This window comes from Helianthus annuus, chromosome 8 (assembly GCF_002127325.2).
Source record: "Helianthus annuus cultivar XRQ/B chromosome 8, HanXRQr2.0-SUNRISE, whole genome shotgun sequence".
Classification (NCBI taxonomy): Eukaryota; Viridiplantae; Streptophyta; class Magnoliopsida; order Asterales; family Asteraceae; genus Helianthus; species Helianthus annuus.
The window spans coordinates 72,486,668-72,513,381 of NC_035440.2; the positions used below are offsets into that span (position 1 = coordinate 72,486,668).

Consider the following 26,714-nt stretch of genomic DNA (forward strand, 5'->3'; position numbering starts at 1 on the left):
GCATTTCCTGCATTGCTCTTCAGTTTTGTTTTCAATTTTATTTAGTGATATAACAAATTCAGTTTTAGTTATTACCTCAGTATTTGGCACCATGGCTTCTTTTGCCATCTGATTCTGATCTTCTTTAATCACTTGCTGTTTCTTAGCAACAGCTTCCTCTGCTGAACTATTCAGCTTCTCATCATCAGCTTTTTCTATTGTTTTCTTTAACTCATCCACCATCTTCTGGGTTTCGTCAACAATTTCCTCTATAGTCTTCTTCTTCTTCTTCTTCTCGACATTGGTATAGATTACCCTTTTATCCCCTCATCCACTTTGTCCTTATACTTCGGATCCTTTAAGACGTTTGATTCACATACTTCTGCAGTTGGAATAGCAGCAACAAGCGCTTCAAAATTTACCATTTTAGGCTCAACTGCTGGATTTCCTTGAGGATCTACAAAGCATTCTCTCTCACCATCCCATCTATTTGCCCGCTTTGTTTCCATGAAACTCTCATACACATCAATCAACCACATCCGTGCATGACATTCCTCACGACTCGGTCTTATCTCGGCAACCAAAGCAAGTTTCTCTTTTGGAATGTATTTATTTCAATTGAAACCTCCATCCTCTTGAATTATGAACAAGGCTTGTTTTCTCTCTTTTGATGGACCTTCATCGATCTACTTTTAATTTGCTTTTAACGGCTGCTCATTTGTGCGATGATAGATAGTTTTCTTATAATAATCTTCATGAATTGGATTCACGCTATCATCAGCTTTATTATTGGTACACTCTCTTTTGAAGTGCCTTTTTTGTTTGCACTTGAAACAAGTGACCTTTGCTTTGTCAATCTCCAGCTTCATGTCAAGACCTTCTAGACATTTTCTCCCAGTTATCTCCATGAAACGTTGAGCCCTCCTGATTACGCTAGCCATACACCATCAAATATCTATGAGCTCCATCTCTTCTGGATCTACCTGGTCATAGTCCTCCTTTGTCATATTTGGATTGCCTATCTTGCCTGCGACCAGACTTTCGTAAGATTCCACAATGGAAGCCAAGAAAGTCATATGTTGTCTAGCAAAATCAGTATTCAAGTTCGGAGAATCTTTCCAATTCTGATTTGGGTTAGATGAAGACGATGAATGATATCCATAATAATAGCTTGGAGATTTTCTCTTTGAATAATCACCAGTGTTGTCGGTACTAAAAATCGTACCGATCTTCGGTGCCTGATTGTTCATCAGCATACTCTTATGGTAATATAAATCAACATTCTGCTGATAACTTGAACTGGTCATTTTGTTTTGTTTCTATAACTCTAGATCATGACCTTCAAGTTTTTCAATCAAATCATCCAAAGTGACTTCGTCAAACTTGGCATCATTTTTCAAAACAATCACAAACGTTTTCCAATCATCAACATGCGGTAATGCTTCTTGATTCCAAACCTCTCTAGCTCGATTTTCAAATGATAGAATCTTTCTATCATTTATCGGACAGTTTCTCCTTTCATGCATCCGAACAAATCAAATTCTTTTTTCAACAAAGAAATTTTGTTTTTTCTTAATATCTTTTCCGCCTTCGGCTTTCAACTTAAACGCTTCCTACATTGACTTGGATGTTTCTCCATGTTGAAGTAGGAACAAAATATCTTCTCTAACACATTGTTGTAACAATGTTATCATTCTTAGTTCACTAGAGTGTTCCTTTTTATCATTTTCTAAAAATGCTTTAATATGAAGTAATTCATTTTTGTCGTTTAACGGCTTTTCATATCCCAAATTTAACATGACCCAACTATCATAAGCATAAGCCTTCACGCAGTTTTCAAATCTACTGCTCCACCAATGATAATCTTCTATATTCATTAGTTTTGGTGGCTTTTGATGATTTCCGTAAACATTATCATAGTTCAAACTCTCAGAAATAACACTTAAAGCAGTCTTTGTCATGGGTGTTTCTTCGGTCTTGAATGCATTGTAAAAAGTGTTGTAAAATTCTTCAGCCATGATCTTGAAAATTTGAATAACCTGCAAACACACAATCAAATACTTGATTCAACTCTTAAAATAAAACAAACACAAGAACTTGGTTCGTACGAACGTAGAATGGTCGGTTCGTACGAAGGAACTCTTATAACAAGTTGATTATGAAACCCGGTTCGTACAAAGCTATCTCCTGGGTTCGTACGAACGGACTCAGAAAACAATTTGGTTTTACACCACGGTTCGTACGAAGCTACATGGGTTCGTACGAAGCTACATGGGTTCGTACGAAGGCACAATTTCTGGGTTCGTATGAAGCTGGCCTGGGTTCGTACGAAGCTGGCCTGGGTTCGTACGAAGCTGAGCTGGGTTCATATGAACAGTTCAGCGAACGTAGACCCCTTTCGTCATGGTTTTTTTGCAAAATTGATCGAGTTATACTTTGAATTTGACTGTGAAATTTTGTAGGCTTATTCAAAAATAGTTTTCGCACATAATATCAAAAATTCAGCCGATTTTAACCATGAAATCTTCGTAAATCTGAGTTTTAAAGATAAAAAAGAATGAGTGGAAGAAGATGATGAAATTTGTCTTTGAAACTGATGAATCTGCTTGAATCTTTGTGTCTTCAATCCGTTCAAACAATGACCCTCTCTGATACCACTTGTGGATTCGCTCCGAGGATCGATCCCTTAACCGTTGAATGCGATGAACACGTATCTTGTGCGAAATCCAAGTACGTGTGTAGATTGAACACAAAGATGTAATTAACTGTTGATTTCTATGGATGATATGAAAGTAAAGAACCACAAAATCAAACTGATAGAGTTTCCCCTCTAGGTCAGCAAAGTTACCAAATGAACAAGACCCTACACTCCTATATATAGGTACAGTTGGTTCGCACCAAACACATTACGAACAGACTCAGTTTGTACAAAGCTGATACTGTCTCTTCATACGAAGCTGCATGGTCCCTTCGTACGAAGCTATGGTCCCTTCGTACGAACTGCCTTATGCACATATGAACTTTATAACACGCTTTATGTTTCGCCCAATTCATAACCCACACACACAGTATTGATTTTGTTTCTGGAGGTTTCGTGTTCAACAATTCTGGAATCTTATATCAATCAATTCCATAATTGTATCAATTACTCATACATATAACGAATCTCACACCGAATTAAAGCTGTTTCGCATTCAAATTCGTGTTTAACAATCGTAGGTAATCGGATTTCATGTTTATTTTATCACATATTGTTCATAATCGGAATTCGGACATGTTTGATTGTTGTTTAATCGATATTGTTGTTAAATCGTTCAGGTATGGCTTCATCTAGCAGTTCTACAAACAATGGTGCAATTATTGATGACGCATTAATCGGTTCTAGGTCAGGTGATAACGATGATGACGGACACGAACGCATCGATGATTCAACTGATGTTAACAATTCAAGTTATGGCAGTCATAATGTCCGTCCATTACGTTTGTATGACGTCGATCAATTAGGTAATTTATTTATTTATTTAAAAAAATGTGTATTACACATGTGTACACGTGTTTGTATTACGATGTGAACTGTATATATCATTAATTGTTAACATGTTTGTATTTTCAATATAATATATTGTTTTTTTATTGTACGTATGTATGTAGGGACCCTATGTATGTATGTATGTATGTTTTATATGTTGTGTGTGTGTGTTGTATGTACATATATGTCCATCTTTTAAATATATTAATATAATGCATATGTGAAATGTTTTTTCTTTATTTGGCGGTAATTTTCGTGTTCATATTGAAGGAGATATAACCAGCCATGTATACATAACAACTGATGGAACAAAGTTCTGGAAACCTTTGGTGTCTCCTGAATATACACCTACTATCGGAATGGTTTTTGACACATGGAGCGACGTTGAGAATATGTACAAGTATTATGCTGAGAGGTCTGGGTTTTCTGTACGTTTGGATGCCGTGAAGAAAAATGGAACTGTTGTTACACATAGGTATATGCAATGTACCAGATCCAGTAAACCTAAGCAAACACAACTTGAATCGATGGACCCTAGTGCTTTTAAAGTATCTCGAAGTAGCAGCTACAAAGTTACTGATTGCAGGGCGCGGCTAAAGCTTAAAGCTATCTCAGGCACTACAAAAATTTTCATTTATGGTTTTATTGAAGCTCATAATCATGGATTGGTCGACAAGGACAATCTAGACTTTACCAGAAAAAGGAGGAAACTTAGTTATGACGACCAGAGGTTCATTCACAAACTAAGCTTGAACAAAATTGGCCCTAATGTCGCGCATAAGATTCGAGCTTCGTTAAAGGGTGGGCACCATAATGTACAAGGAACTGTAGTAGAATTCAAAATTTTCACTAGAGATCTATGGTCTTTTATCGGCAAGAAGGATGCACAAATGGTTGTTGATACGTTAAAAGCCCGTATGATAAATCTGCCAAATTTCTTTTTTGAATGTGTGGTGGTTGACGGTGAGTTAAGATCATTGTTCTGGGCTGATGACGTATCCAAATGCAATTACGAATCCTTCAGAGATGTGTTAGGTTTTGATGCAACATATCATACGAATCAGTAAGTTTTCTCTCTTTATTATGTTGCATAAATGATACGAACACTGTGGTTACAATCAGTTACACTGTTTTGTTGTATTACATCTATGTAATAACGATTTTATTTTATCAATGAATGTATTACTAATGTTATGTTTGTCATATTACACTAAATTCATTGTTTTATGTTGTTTTGAAAGTATAGCATAATATTTATTCCGTTTACCGGTGTCGATCACCATAAAAAGTGTGTCACCTTTGGTGCTGGGCTATTATACGATGAAACTATTGGTTCTTACACGTGGTTGCTTACCACATTCCTTAAAGCTCATAACAATAAGCAACCAACGTTGGTGTTGACCGATCAGGATGCTGCGATGAAACAAGCAGTTTCTGGTGTATTCAATAAATCTATTCACCGGCTGTGTATGTGGCATATTGTAAGGAAAATTCCTGCAAAGGTATGATAGTATTTTTACATACATTCATCTACATACGTGTAATAGTTGTATACTTTAATGTCATTCATTTATATTCAGATTGCAGGTGATGTATTGGAAAATATAGACTTGAGAGCTGCTATACATAAGCTGGTTTGGAATTTGTTTATCACACCTGAAGAATTTGAAGAACGATGGAATTTGCTTATGGAAGGGTTACACTTGAAAGAAAATAATTGGCTGAACGAGATGTATGAGATTAGTGATCAATGGGTTCGTGCTATTTTAGGGACGTGCACATGTGTTGTCTAATGAAAACCACCTCGAGGTGTGAGAGTTCGAATTCCCTATTTAAAACAAATTCTAGTGGAACAAACACGCTCGTGCAATTCTTGATGTGTTTCGACACAGCAATTGATGGGCAACGGTACACTCAACGCAGACTGGAGTTCGAAAGTATCACAATAGCACCATCAATGCCGAAGAACGTGCCCATTGAAATACATGCCTCGGAGTTGTATACACATACGCAATTTTTGGAGGTGCAAAAAGAGATATATAGAGGCATGACATTCTGCTATATTGCTTCAAAAACCGCAGAACTTGATGGGGTAAAAAGTTATACCATTGTTCATACTAATAGGCAGTACAAAGATATTAATGAATTTGAGGTAATTTGTCTTATTATATGGTCGTATTACATATGTTCATTATAATTATCAACGTTATGTTTTTTTTAACATTTGTAACCTATACACATGTGATGCAGGTCAGTTTTGATACACGTGATAGATCGGTTTCATGTTCGTGTATGGGTTATACGCGCCTTGGCTATTTGTGTAGGCATGCCTTTTGCGTGTATAGATACAACCAGGTTGATGAAATTCCCGTTCAGTATCAACCTAGTAGATGGAAACGAGACATATTGCCAAGGAGGGTTTTTAGCATGTCGAACAGGTATTCTGCTGATACAGACGCGGAATCTATAATCTGGAATGAGATTTTTGATTTGATCATTGAGTGTACTTATCGTTTAAGGTGTAATATTGGTAAACTTTTTGATTTATCTGGGGAAATTAAAGAAATTAGGAATCGTGTGTTTCGTGAATTCCCGACCGAACCGGCGTGTAACAAGACATCAGCTGTGATCAGTGACCTTCTCAAACAGCCTGAAGATATGGAAGTCTCGATAAATCCGACACAAGGCATCCGAAACAAAGGGTGCGGTACCAACCATCGACTCATTGGTCCCGGGGAAAAGATTGTTGTTAATAGTGCTAAAACTACTAGGCTGTGTGGAAAATGCAAGAAATACGTTAACGATCATGACTCACGTAATTGTGAAAAAGTTCGGGCTGCCAAAGAAGCTGCGGCTGTCACACCCCGACCACGTAAAACAACAAAACGTGGCGGAAACGTCGGGGAGTGTTGTAACAGAATCATTGTTCCACAACCATGGATTAAATAGTTTTGTTTTATTGAATTATTGAATTCAATGTTTTGGTATAACTAAGATAAATACAATCAATTGTTTCTCAGTTTTAAAGTCGCTAAGGCACAAGTCCATCCTATATGTAGCGTGCATCAACAATCATCACATAGCAGTACCTGAAACATATATGAAAATATGGTACGTCAGCATAAAAATGCCTGTGAGTAACATAGGATTTTGTGTATTAGATTCATGGCTTTAGATAATATGAGAAAAGGTTTTATGTTTTCAAAATAGCCATGAATCTAATGTAAAAGTTTTGTTTCTGAAAATGTGTCGTTTTGGAAAACGGGTTTATAGTATAGACAAAAATATACTTTGGTTTTTGAAAAGTTTGTACAAATAGTATATCATAGTATACTTTAGTTTTGAAATAGTTAAATGGATAGTATATCAAAATATACTTTAGTAATTAAAATAATAGTTTCGGTAGTATATCTCAAGTATACTTTGGTTTAAGAATAAAAGTATTGGTAGTATATCAAATTATACTTTGGTTTGTAAATAGCATATCAACTATGCTTTGGTTAAAAGTAGCATATCAACTATGCTTTAGATAGTATATCAAAATATACTTTAGTTTAAAATAACAAGGTTGGTAGTATATCAAACTATACTTTGGTAAACAGTAGCATATCAAACTATGCTTTGGTAAATAACAAAGTAGTATGTTAAAACATATGTTGGATTTTGTACTTAGTATATCAAAATATACTTTGGTATATCACATTTGAGAGCACATCAAACTGTACTTTTGTAGTATATCAACATATACAAAGAGAGTGTGATTTGGTATTCAACAAAGCCTTAGTGTATCAAACTACACTTTGGAGACGATAGAAATACCACGAAGGCAATTTCTATTTGGTTTAAATTTGGTTTCTGACATTCCATACAACAGGAATGGGGTGTCTAGTCCTATAGCGCTATATCATACTACTAATCGGCTGGGTGAATGTGTAAAAATGGTACAATCCAACAATTTGTTTATTAAGTTTTGGAAAATCAGTGTTTAAACCATAGGTAATTGTTTAATTTGTCAAAAGAATATGTATTAAGCATGTGTAATCATATAGTTTAAAATCAGGAAAATAACAGATAAGCATATATGTTTCACCCCAAAATAGTTTGAAAACAGTAAAAGAGGGGACTATGTACTCACTTGAGATTGCAAGTATCCTTGATTAAGTGTCCTAACAAAGCTCGGGAAATGAAGGAATCAAGTGGCACCTAGTATGGATCACTATGTTAAACAATCGGATCCTAAATCGGAAGATAGGATAGAATGAAGTTCTATAAATCAAATGAGTATTGCAACTCATATGGCATGATTTAATAGACCTAACATTCTGATTGGAAGGCCTACCTAAGTGCTTTTGACCCGTTTCGACACATTATGGTAACATAAGCCGCTATAATGCGTCTATTGGGTAAAACTAGGTTCGGATGGTTAACTATGTGCTATGTCAAGTCTTACATGCCCAATTATCCCTAAACATGTTACTAATTCAGATTATATGTTGAAAATATGTTCACATAATCAAAATACGGGTTTTAGCTTCAAAAGGGCATTTTGGTCATTTCCTATGGGCATACAAGCTAACTAGCAAATGACTAACCAATCCTAGGTGATCATAAGGTTATAACCTCAGTGGTTATTCCCTATGAATCTATGATCACTTACTAAGCTTGGTCGGATCCTATAGATCGACCAAATGGGTCGGGTTCGAAAGGCTAAGCGGTTGTTTAGACCGCTTACCTTACGACCCTAAACAAGCACAAACTAATAGTGTCGAGTTAGACATGTCAAAACATGTTTAACCTACTGATTTGGTATCAAAACAAAGTGTTTTGATACCCTAAAGTAGTTCCGTTGCAAAATGCGTGCTAAAACGCATTTTGACCGAAACTTTGACTCGACACTACAACTAGTTAACGTGGTAATCAGCGGCTATAATCACGAAGGATTATAACTATCGTGATTACAATCACGTTTCAAAGTTCAATTGAACTTTGACTTGACCAATTGATGGTCAAAACCGAAAGTCAAACTGTTGGCCAAACTGTTTGACTTTCTGCTTAAACATAAAGAACAAGCATGAAAGAAGACTTACAAAGGGTCCTAGCTATCTTTTCTACAAAGAATAAAGTTCCAAGCAGATTAGAAAGCTCCCAAATCAGATTAGAGAGGTGAAGAGAAGGAAATGAGCAAAGAATGAGGAAGTTGGCCAAGCTATTTATAGTTGTTGATGATGAACAAGATCATTACAAGTGGTTTGATTAGCCATTAAGCAATGAATCACAACCATACATGTGTTAGGGACAGCTGGTATTACTTGGAGAGCACACAACTTGCTCAACACACCAAGAATTTACCAAAACAGCCCCTGAATTTGCAAACTGTTGCTGAAAACAGACTTTCTACCCAGATGTGATGCTCGCGTAGCGCGACGGCATAGGCAGGAGGTGCTCGCGCTACGCTACCATGTATCAGGTTCAGCAAAGTTTCAAAAATGACAGAAATGGTCCCTGCACGTGTTTAAAGCCTTTTTCGATGCGTTTAAACCTCGTTAACCTCATTTCAAGGCTCTAAAATGAAGTTAAAGTATAGGGGACTCAAAACATGCTCAAAAATATCTCGGATGTCGGTTTGTTTGGTCGTACGATCGCGTTGTTCGGTTAATTACGACGGAACTCAAACGGATGCGAAAACAAACCAAATTAAGCGACGAATGGAATTTTTTTGCACGCCGATCACTAAAATAAAAATATTTTAGTGTGTACAAAAATTTTGGATGTCCAGATGTGTCCAGAACGTAAGATATGCGCGAAAATGCAAACTTACGTCGTTTTTGACACTTTTAGTCCCTGTAAGATCATATAAGCATGTTTTCGCACACCGAACCACTCAAAGCTTGTTTCTAAGCTATGATTAGGTTATATATGGTATGTTTAACTTATGATCAAGTTCCGGACTGTTCGACACCATACGAATCGGTATAGTTTCATAGTTTGACGCAAATAGTCCCTGCGATTGAATAAACTTGTTTTTGCCATACCAAACCTTCCAAAACTTATTTCTAAGTTATGTAAAGGTCATTTAAGGTATGTTATGCCTATTTCACTATTCCGGAGTGTTTGTCGCGCTAAACGGATTACGTTTGCGCACCAGTGCGCATATAACTTTCCGGAAAGCGATTTAAAGCTCGGAATTGAACAAGAATTGATATGTGCAAAGGATACACATATTTATACAAATCCCAGGTATGAAACACAATATTTCATAGGTTTGGCATTTGTTTGGTGTTCATGGTGACACAGGTGTCACAGTCTCCCCTACTTTAGGAAATTTCGTCCCGAAATTTAATTCTAGAGGAAACTTGTGAAGACAACTGTGATCGTTTCGCTTTCAAATGAATCCTTCGTTTCCCAAGTAGAATTCTGGGTCACGTTTGGATTCTTAGCGAATTTGTTAACTGCCAGAATGTTGCAGTAACAAACACATGGGGTTTCGAACGACGGATAGGAGGATGTTTCCTATGAAGACTATTATAGGAAACTTGTGTGTGCTCGAAATCAAAGTCGGAGATTCCAAAATAGAATGACATTGGTCAAGGTCCAGGACTTCTAGTAATTTAAATAACGCTACTTTCGCAATGTAATAAGGAACACTTATATATAGGAAGTACCAGCGGCGTATCCACCATGCCCCTTTTACATTGTTCCGGTCTCGTTATTCTTATCACTATAGGTCTTAACACATGACAAAACTTGTTGTGGTTTCTGTGCACTGAATTCCATAATTACGTATGCATCCATAATTACGTAATTCCTTGCACAGTCCGCACAGTTCATCTCATAATGTGTAGGGTAAAATCAATCGAATAACCATGAAATGACTTGACTAGATCACCAAAAGATCTTTTTAATTAAATCAACGAACGATCTTTTTAACTAGATCAACACATGATCTCCTTATCTAGATCGTCGTATGATCTTTTTAAATAGACCATTTAAGGGATCTTTATAACTCGGAACCAAATAATCGTTTTGAATCAGCACTTTGGGATCCAAGGTTCTTACTATTTGCATAGAAGCCCCTTAAGGATTTAAGACAGTACTTTGAGTATCCTTCTGAGAATCTAAAAAATACGAAAGATTCTACCAGGACTTAGATAACGAGCTTTGGAGTTACACATAAACACAAAATCACCAAATTGTGTATTCGTGAATTTAGTTACTAGCTCGATCGTTAATATGAATTAACGCATTTGAAGTACACCAGAAATCCAATCACGGACTTCAATTAGTACTTAAGACATCCTCAAGAATCTAACTATGAAGATAGGAAGATCTTATAAGGATTTGGAATTTGTTTCTGTCGTGTTATAACATTCGTTTTAGGATATATAAAGAATCCAATTAAGGACTTATGATAGCACCTTTATCAAGTCAAAGATTTGAAATGGTACTTCAAGTATCTGATTAAGAATTGCACCTGTACTTTGTTTCTTAAAAGAAACTAGTACTTAGGATTTTTGGGGAGATCACAAATGATCATAGAATGAAGGAACCACACGAGTAGTTTGTTCTGGAAAGAACATGGTTCTTTGGTGTCAATATTGTAGAGGTATGCCAACACATACACAATCATATCAGTTTTGGAAATAAAATTGGAACAACCATTTTATTTATAATAACTGAATTGTCTCAAATGTCAAAAGATAACAAGCAAAGGAAATACAAAAGACTAATTGTTCACTGCTGCATTGTCGTTCACGTTTGCCTCGTTTATGTTAAATACTCGTCCGCGTGCTGGATTTGCATTAGCAAGTCTTGGGCAATTGTTACGGTAGTGAGTAAGATCACCACAGTTATAGCACGATCCAGGTGGAAACTGTGCTCGAACAACGGCAGGATTTGCAGTATTCTGGTTTTGGATAACATGACGGCAGGTTTCAACCAAATGTCCCAATCGCCCACAGTGGGTACACTTGAGACATGGTGTTTGATTCACATGATGACGGTTGCATTTGTTGCACAAGGGTGCAGTACCAATATAGTTCTTCCTAGCACGAGGCTGTGCTGGCTGATTTGGTGCAACCTGATCATTCTGAGCAACTACTGCGAAGTTTTGTGAAGCCTTACGCTTCTTCGACTTCTTAGAGGACTCGGTCTGTTTATCCTTTGGTTTATCTTGTGTTGTCTTATCAGATGGTCTCGAATCGCCTTTTCGGAAAAGCTTACCCTTCCTGATTTGAGATTCAGTCAGGGTGGCAGATAGTTCAATGGCTTGTCTGACGGTAGTAGGGTTGCTACCAGTAACAATATCCTGAACTGGATCAGGAAGGCCATCGATGTATCTTTCAATTGCCTTATCCAAAGGCGTAACCATGGTAGGACATAACAGACTCAATTCCTCGTATCGATCAGTGTAGGCTCGATGTTCACCGCTGTCTTGTTTGAGATCATCAAATTCCCGTTCTAGAGCCCTAAGCTCATGACGAGCCCGAAGCTCTTCCCAGGTTTGTGCCATTGCTACATCGGCACCTCGATCCCTCATTATGCCGTTCCACCATGTGAGTGCTCTTTTCTGGAATACACTCGACGCAAACTCAACTTTTCGCTCGTTTGGGCATTGCACATGACGAAATGTGCTTTCAAGACTCTCAAACCACTGTAGGAGTCCCGTGGCCCCTTCAGACCCAGTAAATGTGAGTGGCTTAGCTGAGTTGAATGTCTTAAAGGTGCACTGAACATTGTTATTGTTTGCCTGATTTATCTGGGTGATAAGGTTCGGGAGTACAGCAGCGAATTGCTGAGCGATTAAGGCTGCCAAGGCGGCATCCTGAGCTTGATCACGTCGAGGAGGCATATTCTAAAAGAGCAAAGAAACATGAGGGAGAATCGAGTGAGATGCTATTGGATATTCAAAACTAGATGTTAAGAATATCGACAAAGCATAAGGATTGTGACCATTTGTTCGTTACTTAAAACAAACAAACGACACTGTGACAAATCAAAGTAAATGGGTTAATATAATGTATCACTGAAGACATGCTCGCCTATAAGTGAACACTCACCCCAAGAGTTCCCAGGTAAGAGTGACTGGTCCGATACTGCGGATTTGTACGAACACTCTAGCCTTAGACAGAAAACTCAGGGTACATGCATTCACTCTTCCAGTTTGCATGTGTTCACATTATTTAGACCCAAACTTTGACGGGATTTTGAAAACTCAAAAGGCACAAAGCTAATGATGAATCAAACTGGAAGGGTTCAAAACCTAGTAATCAATCATCCAAGGATAGATAATTAATTTTCGAAGCGGATTCATTATTGTGTTCTTGTTGCAGTTATCACCTAAGGATAGGTGAAGTGTATTGTTTTAAGACTAAACACAAGATAACTTGTGTTAGGGTCCTAGGAAGGTTATAGTCTAGGTCAAAGCATTACTAATAACCTAATTCCCTATAACCATTGGCTCTGATACCAACTTTTCTGTCACACCCCGACCACGTAAAACAACAAAACGTGGCGGAAACGTCGGGGAGTGTTGTAACAGAATCATTGTTCCACAACCATGGATTAAATAGTTTTGTTTTATTGAATTATTGAATTCAATGTTTTGGTATAACTAAGATAAATACAATCAATTGTTTCTCAGTTTTAAAGTCGCTAAGGCACAAGTCCATCCTATATGTAGCGTGCATCAACAATCATCACATAGCAGTACCTGAAACATATATGAAAATATGGTACGTCAGCATAAAAATGCCTGTGAGTAACATAGGATTTTGTGTATTAGATTCATGGCTTTAGATAATATGAGAAAAGGTTTTATGTTTTCAAAATAGCCATGAATCTAATGTAAAAGTTTTGTTTCTGAAAATGTGTCGTTTTGGAAAACGGGTTTATAGTATAGACAAAAATATACTTTGGTTTTTGAAAAGTTTGTACAAATAGTATATCATAGTATACTTTAGTTGTGAAATAGTTAAATGGATAGTATATCAAAATATACTTTAGTAATTAAAATAATAGTTTCGGTAGTATATCTCAAGTATACTTTGGTTTAAGAATAAAACTATTGGTAGTATATCAAATTATACTTTGGTTTGTAAATAGCATATCAACTATGCTTTGGTTAAAAGTAGCATATCAACTATGCTTTAGATAGTATATCAAAATATACTTTAGTTTAAAATAACAAGGTTGGTAGTATATCAAACTATACTTTGGTAAACAGTAGCATATCAAACTATGCTTTGGTAAATAACAAAGTAGTATGTTAAAACATATGTTGGATTTTATACTTAGTATATCAAAATATACTTTGGTATATCACATTTGAGAGCACATCAAACTGTACTTTTGTAGTATATCAACATATACAAAGAGAGTGTGATTTGGTATTCAACAAAGCCTTAGTGTATCAAACTACACTTTGGAGACGATAGAAATACCACGAAGGCAATTTCTATATGGTTTAAATTTGGTTTCTGACATTCCATACAACAGGAATGGGGTGTCTAGTCCTATAGCGCTATATCATACTACCAATCGGCTGGGGAATGTGTAAAAATGGTACAATCCAACAATTTGTTTATTAAGTTTTGGAAAATTAGTGTTTAAACCATAGGTAATTGTTTAATTTGTCAAAAGAATATGTATTAAGCATGTGTAATCATATAGTTTAAAATCAGGAAAATAACAGATAGGCATATATGTTTCACCCCAAAATAGTTTGAAAACAGTAAAAGAGGGGACTATGTACTCACTTGAGATTGCAAGTATCCTTGATTAAGTGTCCTAACAAAGCTCGGGAAATCAAGGAATCAAGTGGCACCTAGTATGGATCACTATGTTAAACAATCGGATCCTAAATCGGAAGATAGGATAGAATGAAGTTCTATAAATCAAATGAGTATTGCAACTCATATGGCATGATTTAATAGACCTAACATTCTGATTGGAAGGCCTACCTAAGTGCTTTTGACCCGTTTCGACACATTATGGTAACATAAGCCGCTATAATGCGTCGTTTGCGTAAAACTAGGTTCGGATGGTTAACTATGTGCTATGTCAAGTCTTACATGCCCAATTATCCCTAAACATGTTACTAATTCAGATTATATGTTGAAAATATGTTCACATAATCAAAATACGGGTTTTAGCTTCAAAAGGGCATTTTGGTCCTTTCCTATGGGCATACAAGCTAACTAGCAAATGACTAACCAATCCTAGGTGATCATAAGGTTATAACCTCAGTGGTTATTCCCTATGAATCTATGATCACTTACTAAGCTTGGTCGGATCCTAAAGATCGACCAAATGGGTCGGGTTCGAAAGGCTAAGCGGTTGTTTAGACCGCTTACCTTACGACCCTAAACAAGCACAAACTAATAGTGTCGAGTTAGACATGTCAAAACATGTTTAACCTACTGATTTGGTATCAAAACAAAGTGTTTTGATACCCTAATGTAGTTCCGTTGCAAAATGCGTGCTAAAACGCATTTTGACTGAAACTTTGACTCGACACTACAACTAGTTAACGTGGTAATCAGCGGCTATAATCACGAAGGATTATAACTATCGTGATTACAATCACGTTTCAAAGTTCAATTGAACTTTGACTTGACCAATTGATGGTCAAAACCGAAAGTCAAACTGTTGGCCAAACTGTTTGACTTTCTGCTTAAACATAAAGAACAAGCATGAAAGAAGACTTACAAAGGGTCCTAGCTATCTTTTCTACAAAGAATAAAGTTCCAAGCAGATTAGAAAGCTCCCAAATCAGATTAGAGAGGTGAAGAGAAGGAAATGAGCAAAGAATGAGGAAGTTGGCCAAGCTATTTATAGTTGTTGATGATGAACAAGATCATTACAAGTGGTTTGATTAGCCATTAAGCAATGAATCACAACCATACATGTGTTAGGGACAGCTGGTATTACTTGGAGAGCACACAACTTGCTCAACACACCAAGAATTTACCAAAACAGCCCCTGAATTTGCAAACTGTTGCTGAAAACAGACTTTCTGCCCAGATGTGATGCTCGCGTAGCGCGACGGCATAGGTAGGAGGTGCTCGCGCTACGCTACCATGTATCAGGTTCAGCAAAGTTTCAAAAATGACAGAAATGGTCCCTGCACGTGTTTAAAGCCTTTTTCGATGCGTTTAAACCTCGTTAACCTCATTTCAAGGCTCTAAAATGAAGTTAAAGTATAGGGGACTCAAAACATGCTCAAAAATATCTCGGATGTCGGTTTGTTTGGTCGTACGATCGCGTTGTTCGGTTAATTACGACGGAACTCAAACGGATGCGAAAACGAACCAAATTAAGCGACGAATGGAATTTTTTTGCACGCCGATCACTAAAATAAAAATATTTTTGTGTGTACAAATATTTTGGATGTCCAGATGTGTCCAGAACGTAAGATATGCGCGAAAATGCAAACTTACGTCGTTTTTGACACTTTTAGTCCCTGTAAGATCATATAAGCATGTTTTCGCACACCGAACCACTCAAAGCTTGTTTCTAAGCTATGATTAGGTTATATATGGTATGTTTAACTTATGATCAAGTTCCGGACTGTTCGACACCATACGAATCGGTATAGTTTCGTAGTTTGACGCAAATAGTCCCTGCGATTGAATAAACTTGTTTTTGCCATACCAAACCTTCCAAAACTTATTTCTAAGTTATGTAAAGGTCATTTAAGGTATGTTAAGCCTATTTCACTATTCCGGAGTGTTTGTCGCGCTAAACTGATTACGTTTACGCACCAGTGCGCATATAACTTTCCGGAAAGCGATTTAAAGCTCGGAATTGAACAAGAATTGATATGTGCAAAGGATACACATATTTATACAAATCCCAGGTATGAAACACAATGTTTCATAGGTTTGGCATTTGTTTGGTGTTCATGGTGACACAGGTGTCACAGCGGCTGCTGCTGCAAAAGCTGCTAAAGCTGGTAATGTTGCTGTTCCAGAAGATTCATGTCATGTTGGTGCCGTTGACTCGTCTAACGGTGATACATCTGTTGGACCATCGTCTCGCATTTGTACTCAGGCCACTAGAAGATCCACTAGAAGATCCACCATACGTTCGTCCGACCCGCTTGATGAGTGATTTGGTTTATACAATATTGAGACTTGATTTACATAATAAGCAATGTGACTATTACATTACACATGTGCATCGAATAAATTTCGTGGGATTATGGATTTTTTTTTCTAGTATTACACATGCATCCTGTTTGTGATGACATGTTTTTTATGGATTGTGTTACATGTTTAAACTTGAGCTTATGTTACATAAGCATACATGGTGTTACATATTTTGACGTTACATTCAATATGATATTATACTACATGTATGCATTACTTGTTTTATGGTAACATCGATTTTGACCTTATATTACACGTCTGATAGATTTGTTCACATTCATTTTATATGGATATTTTCATATGATCTTGCTATTATTTTCCAAATAAAATTATTCAGAATAATCCAAGTCATGATACGTTCGTTTTTTTTTTAGTTATGTAGTTGTATTTCACGTGTGCTGTATAACGTTACCAAAAAGTTGTGATACGTTTTTTCTTTTGTATGACCATATCAGTTGTTCCTCGTCATTCAGTTTTTCATTGATGTCTACCGGCTGATTAATAGGAGCGCTTTGTTGATGCTCAGCAGATTTTAAGTTTATTTCACCCGATATGCTCCCAGACTCTTGTGAACTAATGCCGAGATCAAAGTTTGGCATTGAGGTATCACGTTCTTTCTTCTTTTGCACATGTTCAACTTTGTTCATTTTTGCAATGATTTCTCCAATATTTTCTTCAAAAAACTGTGTCCATCCAGTTTGTGTTACATGTTCATTGATATCAATCACTTCTTTGTATATTGTTTTGTATTTTTGTATGCAGTTTTGTATCTCAGGTACGTCCGGGAAAGCCAAACATGCATCACACAATGCTTTTTCTAATATTTTTTTGTCCCTCGTGATGCGATCAAACAGAGCGTCCAGTTTTGTAACATGTCCCTGTTGATATTACATGATAAGTATGTAGCACACGTGTGGAGTATATACATATATATATAATACAGGTTTGGATAAATGTATACAATAACGTACCGTCAAATCAGCTGGATTACTCGTATCATCATAAAGCATTATCTCGTTCAAATTGTTTTCTGTGACATGTTCAGATGTGTCGTTTTTTGGATAAACGTATTGAACTCTTAATTCGCCCATGCCAAAACCTCCATTTTTCAATTCGATTCTCTCCCTCTTTCACAACTTTTCGATTATCCAGAATTCAAACGGGCTCATATGTCGATCAACATTTATTGGAGGGACATTCGTTCGATCAACGTACAACAGCTGTTCACATGTGAAACATAAAACAGTTAGAACATATTTATCAGTTGATACGTATGTGAATCACACTTGTGAATTACAAATGCACATACATTACAAGTGAATTACAAGCACTTTTTTATATATATTACATGTTAACTATAAGCACAATACATATCACATGTGTAATACATGTCATATTACACGTGAAATCTGATTAACATGCACACGTGACCATTATAGTAATAACAAACGTAATTTGTGAATTACAATTACACACATACACACACGTGCGCGTATATAAAACATGTAATACATACCGTTAGGATTGTTAACGTGCCCGTGAAGAAAGAATTTTTGTCACACCTTCTCCATGTTTTTTTTTGCATTTCTTGATCGAATTGACGATGTACGCGCACCAATCAACATGTTGTGGGTTTATTTCATCCATCATATGGTGTAGGAAATTAAGATCACACTTTCCTTGGTCTTGAATTTCAACAAATGTGCTCATGAATAATGTCAAAAAATTCAGTTTGAACATTATTCCATCATCATCGTCGTTCTCCTCTATGTTTTTTGATATGGCTGAAGGTGTAACGTAACTTCCCTTGTACATGTTTCTCCATTCCTTTGTAATCCCAACAAAATTTTTCTTGTATTCAAATGTTTCCAGATATATACCATGGTTTCTTATTCCCAGGAGGTTGTGGATTGCATCCCCTCAATCTTAATCTTAACACATCCTGCATTGATCTCCATATTGTCCGTGTCAAGATTGTCAACTACGTAATGGCCCAACCTCCTAGGTATGCCGTCATTTTGGATTGATAGAAGTTTACCAAACCCTAGGCTTCTAAAGGCTTCTTTCTGTTTCTCTGTCATACCCTTTATCGCTATACACAGTTGTCTCGGAGATACACATGTTCGTATCGAACATCAATTACTACCGCTTGTAACCTTCATTTTTTACCCTTGGGTGAGTTTTTTGCGTCTTTGTGTTCATCGTCAACTGTTTTCAAGCGTATCGATTTCCTCGACCTCAGTTTTACGGTAACAGATCCTTCGTTTACTGGGTTGTCATTGTTAGCATCAGGTGCATTTGAGCGTTTCCTTGTTTTTCTGGCTTTAATAGGCATACCTGCAAAACATAAGACGTTATGACGTTACATTAATGGTGCAAGTGTGCATTGGATGCACATTCAATCATATGTGTAATATAACACATACAACATATAACCACACGGTAACAGATAGAACAGATATATATAGGGAAACACAAAAGTTAGGGATGATGCATATGTGCATTACATCTATATTCAATAGCATTCATGTAATACAATACGTATAACACATAATCACATGTTAACGCTTAACAACCATAATTGTGGTGCATGTGTTCATAGAAAAATTGCATTTAACTAACATGTAAATACAGTACAATACAGTTACATAACAGTTTGGTACACATATCATTATCATATATCATACTCGTGGTGCACGTGTGCAATACATATACACTTAATGATGTGTATTTACGTATTAATTACATACCTGTAACAGTATCGTCAACTGTTTTCGAGCGTATCAACTTCGTCGACCTCAGTTTTACGATAACAGATCCTTCGTTTACCGGGTTGTCATTGTTAGCATCAGGTGCATTTGAGCGTTTCCTTGTTTTTCTGGCTTTCATATGCACACCTGCAAAACATTAGACGTTATGACGTTACATTAATGGTGCACGTGTGCATTGGATGCACATTCAATCACATGTGTAATATAACACATACAACATATAATCACATTGTAACAGATAGAACAGATATATATAGGGTAACATAAAAGTTAGGGACGAATCCACTGTAGTTTGTTATTCACTGTTAACAGTTTTTTGGCAGTAATTAGTGACCAACTAACTGACTAACTATTAACTACGATTACAACTTTAGTCCAGGCGTTTCACAAAATATCCATTTAAGTCCATTTTTTTATTATTGTTTTAACCCTCTGACCGTATCAATGTGTTTAACATATATGAGTTTATTCGCGCATATATACGTTTCAGTACAGTTATATGTTATATTATTGGTGTTCACTTGCGTTGCACATATCACATTACATTTATGATGCACATGTGCATTACACTCATATTCAGTAGCATATGTGTAATACAATACGTAGAACACATAATCACGTGTTAACGCTTAACAACCATAATTGTGGTGCATGTGTTCACTAAAAAATGCATTTAACTCACACGTAAATACAGTACAATACAGTTACATAACAGCTTGGTACATATATCATTATCATATGTCATACCCGTGGTGCACGTGTGCAATACATATACAATGAATGACGTGTATTTGCGTACTAATTACATACCTGTAACAGTATCGGCCGTGTCAGATGCTTTCGGCCTCTTTCCTTTTATTTGCTAATGGCTGATTCGTGTTGTTGGCTGTTTATAAAAAAAATAAATAAATAAATAAAATACACGATGTATATGTGTACATTAATGTGTGTGTGCGTCAGAACTGTATTGTATGTAATGCTTCCAAGTGAACATATGTATTTCTTTTTATTGTTATGTATCATAACTTACCAAATTCTTCGTCGTTCACAACGTTACTTTTGGTGTCCCGAGCTTTATCCTTGTTGTTTACAGCTTCGTTTTCTTTGTTATGGCCTTCGTCATTGATATTGTTGTGCATGTCCTTAATTTCGCTGTTTTGAACATCCTCTTTTTTCTTGTTGTTCGATTTAACCACAAATCTGACTTTCTTGCGAACTGTGATGTTGTTTGTCATATTAAAAAAATAAATAATAAAACATAAAGAGTAACCATAATTTTATTGAGTAAACGGATGAACAAATAAATAAATGAATATTAATGGCAGTAATGTTAAGAATAGAATATTAATGTTTTTTTAGTAATACCTGGTTTTGCCTGGTTGGTTTCGATATTGCCGGTACTTTCATCCTTGTTGAGGTTCGCCATCATTTCTTTTTTTTCTTTTATTGCCTTAGCTGCTAAATGGAACATATCATGAATATAACATATGTGTAATATAATACAATTATATGTGTGACCATAATACACAAGTCGATTCATAATTACAACTCATATAATCATCGTATATCAATAACATATTTATCATTTATATTACACATGGCCATCGTATCATACGAATATATGTGTATATATATTTCATTTGTATTGCATACGTGAACCGTATACACAAGTATAACACATGTAATACACATTACACATATCCGAAATATCATTTAAAATTGTGTTGCACATGTGAACCATATAAATGAGTATCACACATGTGATACATGTTACACACATCCGAAATTTAATTTAGCATTATACTGCACATGTGAACCGTATACTCGAGTACCACACATGTGTGACACGTTACATGCATCGTGAATATCATTTAACATTATATTACACGCGTGAACCATATACATGAGTATAATACATGTGTTACACATTACACGCATCCTAACTATCATTCAACATTATATTGCACATGTGAACTGTATACACGGGTATCACATATGTGATACACAATTACACGCATCCTAAATATCATTCAACAGTGTACTACACAAATGAACCGTATACAGGAGTACCACACATGTGTGACACATTACATGCATCATAAATATCATTTAACATTATATTGCACGTGTGAACCATATACATGAGTATAATACATGTGTGACACATTACACGCATCATAACTATCGTTCAACATTATATTGCACATGTGAACTGTATACACGGGTATCACATATGTGATACACATTACACGCATCCTAAATATCATTCAACAGTGTACTACACATGTGAACCTTATACATGAGTATTACACATGTGATACACATTACATGCATCGTACCTATCATTTAACATTATATTTGCACATGTGAACCATATACATGAGTATCATACATGTGTGACACGTTATGTGCATCCTAACTATCAGTCAACCTTATATTGCACATGTGAACCGTATACACGAGTATCACATATGTGATACACGTTACACGCATCATAAATATCATTCAACAGTGTACTACACATGTGAACCGTATACACGAGTATCACACATGTGAGACACATTTCACTCATCCTAATTATCATTCAACATTATATTTGCACATGTGAACCATATACATGAGTATCATACATGTGTGACACGTTACGCGCATCCTAACTATCAGTCAACATTTTATTGCACATATGAACTGTATATACGAGTATCACATATGTGATACACGTTACACGCATCCTAAATATCATTTCAACAGTGTATTACATAGGTGAACCGTATACACGAGTATCACACACGTGAGACACATTTCACTCATCCTAACTATCATTCAACATTGTAGTCATGAATCTCACACATATATCACATGTTTGGGCGATTATATGTGTCTAAATCAATATCAGTATATTACAGATGACAAACGTCAATTATCATCCACAATTAACGACTTAAACATGAAATGTGTGATGATTTTATCAATTTTGTATATACTAACAGTGATCGGTGCGAACATAGTTATAATCGATGTGTTGTGTGAGTGATACATCAAAATGTGTGATGATTTTTAGGCAAATTAACGTGATACGAGTTCGTACCTGGTAGATCTTCGATATTTTTGCCGATTTGATGGACCGATTGTGCAGCGATCTCCATTTGTATGAAACCCTAGGATGTCGCCGAGAGAGATGGAGAGTTCCTTTTTTCTCAGGTCTGAACGAATGTTGGTGAGGATATGCGGTCCAATTTTTTTACTTGTATATTTCCCAAACTACCCTCCCGTGTATAAATTAAAGTTAAATGTCTGTGATTTATAAACTGAACTATATCAGCCGTTGATCTTGTTTGATCAATGGTTGCTTTTTAGTTTTTTAGTTTTCTTATTAAAACTAGTTTTCTCATGCTCCATCCCCTATATATATATATATATATAGGGTAGGGTTCATGCGTGAACCACCTTTATTGCGAGAACCGCGCGAACCAATGTGAACACAAAAAAATACCTAAAAAAATCTAAAAAACACACTAAATTTTAAAAAAAATCGCTATATTTCGTTACAAAAAAAACTTTTTTTTTGAGTAAAAAAATGGATGCACATGTGCATATGTATCATTTCTTGGACAAATTCCCTAATATATTACTAGTAGTAGACAAATGCATTTTCATTTACATTACCATCCGCAATACACTACTTTTTACATTACCATTATTAAAAACGCACATGTGCATCATTATGTATAACCATGATATAACGTGTTTTGGTACAAAAAGTTTGTGATTTTAAATGATGAAGTAGACCCATATACTTGTTTTTTGGTTCGTTATATCTAGTGGTTGATGGTTTAATTATATTTGTCACTTTATGATGTAATATGTTGTTTGGATGGTATAAAGGGTGTTGATGTACATGTAATAAAGTGAAATATTGGTAATGGTATTGTATTATGGATGGTAGGAGGTAATGGTATTGTATTACGGATGGTAGTAGGTAATGGTAGTGTATTATGGATTGTATGATAGATGAAAAGGAAAGGGTATTCAAAGTGGTGTACCAAAACACGTTATAACATGTTCATACATATACATACACATGTGCATTTCTAATATTGTTAATGTTATAACAAGTTCATCCATATAGATACACATGTGCATTTCTAATGTTGTTAATGTAAAAAGTAGTGTATTATGAATGGTAGTTTAAATGAAAGTGCAATTGTCTAATATTAGTAACGTATTACGGAATTTGTCAAAGAAATCATACATATGCACATGTGCAAGGATAGTTGTTACTCAAATTTTTTTTGGTTTTTGTTTTTTTAATGACGAAATATAGTGATTTTTTAAAAAAAAAATATATAAAAAAATGTTTGAGTGTATTTTTTTTTTGATTTTTTAGGTATTTTTTGGTTGTGTTCACACTGGTTCTCGCAATAAAGGGTGTTTCCTAATGGATCATATATTCATGCGAGAACCACCCTTATTGCGAGAACCGCGAGAACCAATGTGAACACAAAATAAAATCTAAAAAAAATCAAAAAAGCACTCAAATTTTTTTTATTTTGTTAATATTTTTCTTATAAAAATCGCTATACTTCGTTACCATTAAAAAAACGTTTTGTTTTTCGAGTAACAGTTATCCATGCACACGTGCATATGTATCATTACTTCGACAAATTCGGTAATACGTTATCAGTAATAGACAACTACACTTTAATTTACAATACCATTCGTAATACACTACTTTTTACAAAACCAATATTCAAAATGCACATGTGCATCATTAGGTATAACCATGATATAACGTGTTTTGGTACAAAAAAATTGTGATTTTGAATGGAGAAGTAGGCCCATATACATGTTTTTTGGTTAGTTATATCTAATGGTTGATGGTTTGGTTATAGTTGTCAGTTTATGATGTAATATGTTGATTGGATGGTATAAATGGTGTTTACATACATGTAATAAAGTGAAAATATTGGTAATGGTATTGTATTATGGATGGTAGGAGGTAATGGTATTGTATTATGGATGGTAGGAGGTAATGGTAGGGATGGTATGATAGATGAAAGGGAAAGTGTATTCAAAGTAGTGTACCAAAACACCTTATTTCATATTGATAAATATAGTTGCACATGTGCATTTCAAATATTGGTAATGTAAAAAGTATTGTATTACACATGGTAGTGTAAATGAAAGTGCAATTGTCTAATAGTTGTAATGAATTACGGAATTTGTCAAAGAAATGACAAAAATGCACATATGCATGTTTGTGTATTAAGGATGGAATGATAGATGAAAGAGAAATTAGTGTACCAAAACACCTTATTTCATGTTGATACATATAGATGCACATGTGCATTTCTAATATTGTTAACGTAAAAAGTAGTGTATTACATGTTTTTTGGTTAGTTATATCTAGTGGTTGATGGTTTGATTATAGTTGTAAGTTAATGATGTAATATGTTGATTGGATGGTATAAATGGTGTTTACATACATGTAATAAAGTGAAAATGTTGGTAATGGTATTGTATTATGGATGGTAGGAGGTAATGGTATTGTATTATGGATGGTAGGAGGTAATGGTATTGTATTATGGATGGTAGGAGGTAATGGTAGTGTATTATGGATGGTATGATAGATGAAAGGGAAAGTGTATTCAAAGTAGTGTACCAAAACACCTTATTTCATGTTGATTCATATAGATGCACATGTGCATTTCAAATATTGGTAATGTAAAAAGTATTGTATTACACATAGTAGTGTAAATGAAAGTGCAATTGTCTAATAATTGTAATGAATTACGGAATTTGTCAAAGAAATGACAAAAATGCACATATGCATGTTTGTGTATTAAGGATGGAATGATAGATGAAAGAGAAATTAGTGTACCAAAACACCTTATTTCATGTTGATACATATAGATGCACATGTGCATTTCTAATATTGTTAACGTAAAAAGTAGTGTATTACACGTGCTAGTGTAAATGAAAGTGCAATTGTCTAATATTTGTAATGAATTACGGAATTTATCAAAGAAATGATACAAATGCATATGTGCATGGATAACTGTGATTCGGAATTTTTTTTTTTTTGAATTTTTTTTTATTTTTTTTATTTTTTTATTGTAACCGAAATATAGCGAATTTTACAAAAAAAATAGTAAAAAAAAAAATTGGGTGTTTTTTAGATTTTTTTAGGCACTGTTTGTGTTCACACTGGTTCTCGCGGTTCTCGCAATAAAGGGTGATTCCTAACCGATCTTTCTCCTATATATATATATATATATATATATATATATATATATATATATATATATATATATATATATATATAACTAGATTAGTTACCCGTGTAATACACGAGCTGAGATAATATTATATTAATAGATGTTTTAATAGAACTACATGGAACATTGATTAAAAAACTAAATTGTAGTTAGAATTATTACATAAAAAGTAAAAATGTAATATTAATTTATAACTCTCTAAATACTACTTTGTATACAACATTTGATGTTTTATGCGTCACACTACCATCTTTATCTAATATTAGTAGTTAACTTCGTCTCTTCTTTTAACCATTGCCAACATCACATATAATTGCCCATGCGTGAGAACAGGATCTTTTAAAAACAATCCAACTTTAGAAAACTATTTAACTAATTTCATGTTACAATTTGTATTTTTCTCATCGACTAAAAGATCAATTTATGAATTAGAGATTGTTGTTTTCTTTTTTGCTTTGTCAAGAGACCAAGGCATGACCTAAGAATTGGAAACCTCCTAATGTTGACTTCCTTGTTTTATGACAACCAGCAAAGTCACTATCTGAGAAACCTGAAAGCTCAATGTAACCATTAGCTGGATACCAGATACTAAGTAAGGGAGCATCTTTCAGGTATCTAAATATCCTTTTTACAGCTACCAGTTTGACTTTCTAGCTGATGATTGATATCTTGCACTAACACAGGTTGCAAACATAATAGCAGGCCTTGATGTAGTTAAGTACATCAAAGACCCAATCATACATCTGTAGAGTGTTTAATCTATCAAGTCATCTTTTTCATTAGATATGAATGATTTAGATGTACTTATGGGGGTCACACATGTTTTACAGTCATTCATTTCAATTTTTTTCAAAGAGTTTTGACATATTTATTTTGGTGAATGAAAGTTCCATTTTCCAATTGTTGAACTTGGAGACCAAGAAAACATTGTAACTCCCCTATGGCACTCATTTCAAATTGAGCTGTCATCAATTTTCTAAAAGCATCACATAGTTTGTCACATGTGGAT

At 35.1% G+C, this 26,714-nt stretch overlaps 1 protein-coding gene across 1 annotated transcript; it reads left to right on the forward strand.

The window, feature by feature from the left end:
- The first annotated feature begins 2,230 nt into the window (after positions 1 to 2,230).
- Positions 2,231 to 5,301, forward strand: LOC110870150 (protein FAR1-RELATED SEQUENCE 5-like). Its single transcript, XM_022119352.1, has 5 exons — positions 2,231 to 2,321; positions 3,298 to 3,483; positions 3,779 to 4,571; positions 4,755 to 5,010; positions 5,089 to 5,301. The coding sequence occupies exons 1-5, from the start codon at positions 2,231 to 2,233 to the stop codon at positions 5,299 to 5,301; spliced, it is 1,539 nt and encodes a 512-aa protein (XP_021975044.1).
- Positions 5,302 to 26,714: the final 21,413 nt, after the last annotated feature.